Source organism: Monopterus albus, unplaced genomic scaffold (assembly GCF_001952655.1).
Source record: "Monopterus albus unplaced genomic scaffold, M_albus_1.0 scaffold127.1, whole genome shotgun sequence".
Classification (NCBI taxonomy): Eukaryota; Metazoa; Chordata; class Actinopteri; order Synbranchiformes; family Synbranchidae; genus Monopterus; species Monopterus albus.
The window spans coordinates 2,706,142-2,710,339 of record NW_018128007.1 but is presented as its reverse complement, the minus strand read 5'-3'; the positions used below and the strand labels follow the sequence as shown (position 1 = coordinate 2,710,339).

The 4,198-nt window shown below is 39.9% G+C and overlaps 1 protein-coding gene across 1 annotated transcript in view; it reads left to right on the top strand.

The window, feature by feature from the left end:
* The window catches only part of plekha8 (pleckstrin homology domain containing, family A (phosphoinositide binding specific) member 8), an 8,151-nt gene extending 3,959 nt beyond the window's left edge, over nt 1–4,192 (top strand). The window contains exons 9-13 of the mRNA XM_020612744.1: nt 372–457; nt 1,834–1,892; nt 2,212–2,413; nt 2,498–2,559; nt 2,673–4,192. Coding sequence (XP_020468400.1) covers nt 372–457; nt 1,834–1,892; nt 2,212–2,413; nt 2,498–2,559; nt 2,673–2,870 — 607 coding nt within the window. The 3' untranslated portion in view covers nt 2,871–4,192. The remainder of the gene's footprint in view (nt 1–371; nt 458–1,833; nt 1,893–2,211; nt 2,414–2,497; nt 2,560–2,672) is intronic.
* The last annotated feature ends 6 nt before the right edge of the window (nt 4,193–4,198 follow it).

The following is a 4,198-nucleotide window of genomic DNA, read 5'->3' as shown; positions in this document are numbered from 1 at the left end:
ATTTTAAGATCCTGGAGAGTGTTGACTAGTGTGACTAATTTCTGTAAAAGGTTTTGAAGATAACATTATTATAATGAAGGAAGTCACCATCCCATCCAGTGTACAACTGCAAGATGAGGGACTGTAGTATGCATATTTAAATTAATGGAACAGTTTTAGAGTTGGGCAACACACTATTATGTTGTAGATGAAATAGCAGTATAGTCTCAGGTATTGTCAGGCATATAATTGCATGACATGGTGTGAATGATTTCTCTGGATTGGCTTTGATGTTTGTACCCTTTTTTCTGTTTGGTTTGATCAAATAAACATTGAAATGACATGAATACCTCTAATATATTCTCCTGTTTGAATCTGTTCTACTTTTTTAGATTTAGTGATATAAGACTGGACGACGACAATGGTATCCCAACACAAGAGTTTTTGGACTCATGCTATGCAATAGTGCCTGTATTAGGTAGGCCAGTCACTGTCAGTCTCTCCTCATTTCAATCTACCCCTTTGTTTCTGTTTCTTATGTTGCTTATTTACATCTGTGGTCATTTCACCCCAAACTTTAATGAGATAAACTAGGACTACTTTCTCGGCAACTTTTCTGTCATTTGTGCATGCTCTGCCGTTCACATAATTAGCCAGGGGCCCTTATTCTGTCTTGGATTCACCAAGCTTTTCTATAAATGCTCTAATTTCCTTCTGCATCTTTGTCTTTTGCTGGCCTTTATTTATGCTTTTTATCCCAGCAACATTGTGATTAACTGATACAGGTTCTTGTGGCCAGTGTTGTAGGATTCGAGTCCTGATTTTCATGACTCGACTTGGACTTGAGCATCGACTGCATTTAGACGCTAATGTTGGAATAATAATTTGGCATAAGACATAGACACTGTTAACTTTTAAGTAGCATGTGTGTGTGCGCTTAAGAGTGTGTTTGTTTGGCTGTTTTGTCATACATGGTGAGTGAACTCCTTTTAAAATGGTGTGTTAATTGTGCTTAACCTTGATGACTCAGACTCTGGTCATGGGGACTTGACTTGAGGTTTAGTGACTTGACTACAACACTGCTTGTGACCAAATGTCTGTCTGTGTGTACTACACATAAATAAAGGTGGTCGGTCACAGATACTGCACAGCCAAAATATGTGCAGGACTTGAAAAGGACTTGCATTTTTTGTGTGGCAGTTTTGGCAGACTTTTTTTTTTTCTTTATCAGATTTGGTCCAAGATTTAGGAGGAGACGGATGAGGTCATGAGGAACCATCTAGCATGAGATATTTGCAAATTAACCATAGCCACAGTGTTTAATGATCAGTTTTGGATTAACTAACATACTTGGAGGTGAGATGCCAGTGTTTTCTCAAAAGACTGGCATTGTCATAACAAACTGTCCTTTAAAAAAACAGACACTGCAGGAATCCCTAAAATTCATGTAATGTTATATCCAAGCTGACATGACTTTTTAACTGATTAGGCCTGTTAAATGTTTGAATGTTGATTTGATTTATCATATCTTGGCACAGATCCACATATAGGTATAGGTGATATCTGTGACACACTGCTTACATGTACAGTCGTGTGAGCTCTTTGGCTGTGAGACAAAACATATCCTGGAAATCCCTTCCCTCTGCCATTTAACTTCGCTTGCAGAAAAAAGGACTTCGGGTCTTTTAGCGTGTCACGAGCCTTCATTATTTTCCCATTGTGGTTACTTTAAATTTGCTGTAGGGGTTAGTTAATCTTTTATTAACAGTCACGACATCCTGCAGTCCATTCAAAGCTCTAAATGGAGAATCTTAAAAAGCAACAAATAAATGATCATAGATTCTCTCTTTGTAGACAAACTGGGGTCCACAGTGTTTGCACCAGTTAAAATGGATTTTGTTGGAAATATCAAGGTAAGTGCACACGTTTGATAGGATAGGTAACAAAATAATTATGAAGACATTTTGTAGAAGATGCTTTAAATGTTTTTAAGTTATGATCTACTGTACAATAGGTCATCTTACTGTTTTGCCTTTTCTTGTCCCCCCCCCCACTCCCCCACTTATTAATCCTATTATTCCTGCTCTGTCAATATGCATTGCATAAATAATACATTGTAATGTTTTGTAGATGTTTATTGCATTTTTTTTTTGTTGTTCAAGTAAGTCAGTGCAAATGACAGCTGAGTAGAGTCAGGATCTGTCTCACGTCACTGTCCCTTGGTCCTTGCAGAAGATCCACCAGAAGCTGATGTCAGAGCCTGACAGGTACCCCACACTGCAGTCCATCGTGCTGCATGAAGTCCAGACGGATGTCACCCAGGTGCGCAACTCTGCTACTGAGGCTCTGCTGTGGCTTAGACGAGGCCTGAAGTTCCTCAAGGAGTTTCTGTCAGAGGTCAACGCAGGAGAACGAGACGTCCAGGGAGCGCTAAGTGAGCAATGCTGGATATACACAAATATAGGAAACGCAATCCATATTCACTGTTGAGTTTCCACTGATCTCTTCTTTCCCCTAGATAACGCCTATGGAAAGACCCTTCGACAGTACCACGGATGGGTTGTGCGAGGAGTATTCGCTGTAGGTATTTCCCACTTGCACCATTCTTTTATCACATGTTACTGATGTCCCAACTTGAAATGTGACTATAGCTTTTTTTTTTTTTTTTGGTCATTTAACTTTGATTTCCTCAGTTGGCCCTGAGAGCAGCCCCATCTTATCAAAGCTTCATCGCTGCCTTAGCGTCAGGAGAGGGCGACGAGCTAAAAAGAGGCTTCACTAGCAGCATGCACAGGGACCTGGGAATGTATCTGCCAGCCATGGAGAAACAGCTGGCCATCCTAGATACCCTGTATGAGGAATACAACCTGGAGTCTGATGAGGTAGTGTGAAACTGGGAACAAACAAATGTTTAGAATTCAAAGAAGGCCAAGACCTGGCTGCAGGGGCAGAGTATTGGTTTACTGGTGAAGGAAGGCACCACATGCCAAGAGTATCTTATGTACAAAATAATATGAGCATGTCCCATGTCAGTGTGAGGTGTTTCCAGTGGTATTTGAACTCTACAACAGCAGTAGAGGGTCCAAGCTTGAAGAAGGCATTGTCTGTATTTAGGAGCCAACAAGGAGCAAAGCAGACATTCACAGTTAAGACTAAATGGTGTTAACAACACAGGTCTTGTTCAGAGATCATTGACAGTGTAGGGGCCCTCTTAGGCAGACTCCAACTATACTGATTCAAGGTGAAATTTGTTTCTGATGCACAGTTTGTTACTGTATTGTGGCTTTTTATGTACTATGCATGATTTAAGGTACATAACTTCAGGTCATTTGGCTTTTGGCATTCCAGAAAAATCATTTGATTCCCCTGGTCAGAATGCAGAAAGAAATTTTCAATCAAGATTGCCTTGTTTCCTTGGATTCCTGAAACAATGTGATACTTAGAGCAAATAAACAAATGTCAGGTTGTTATAAAGTCCAATGTATGCTTTGTATGTGATGAAATTACATACTGGGCTAACTTTAATTGTATTAGTTAAACGTGTTTATTTGCACAGACTATTGAAGTTTAGTGACAGTGGTGGCCCCTGGTTCCCCTAAGTCCTGAGGCTAACAATGTGTTTAGACTTACTTCGCTGATATACCATGAGCTGTTGCTCTAGAGACTTTCCACAGGATCAAAAAGGAGCCGTCGTGTGAGTGGCTTTAGCCTCTGCCGCCTACAGTACACACATGAAACAATACAGTGTAGCTGGTAATGTACTGACAACTGCTGAATATTTATAGACATCCTCTGCACAAACCTATGCATTACCACAGTGTCTATTTATTATTTTTTAAGTTATAAAGTTCATGCTAATGTATTATTAGCCATTTGTCCATCTCTTGTGTGAATGTATTGACATTTGTAGCCACAGAACACGTTTATCGATTGCCTGGTTTTATGTATTAAGCAACACAGGTGCCAATAGAAAACTGGATATAGGCCAAGGCCTTGAATTAACCAATTAACAATCTTAAAGGAGATAATTGTGAAGTTATCCATCTCTGTACTGATAATGAACAGTAGTTTGCTCTACACAGTTCTCGTCCATGCACTGTTCTACATGTACTGGAGTGTTACCAGGTCTGCTCTATGACGTCGGTACAACAATTTAAAATAAAAAGTCTCAGCCAGGTTAAAGTTAGGCCATAGACTCACTGAGCCATTGGAACAAAGC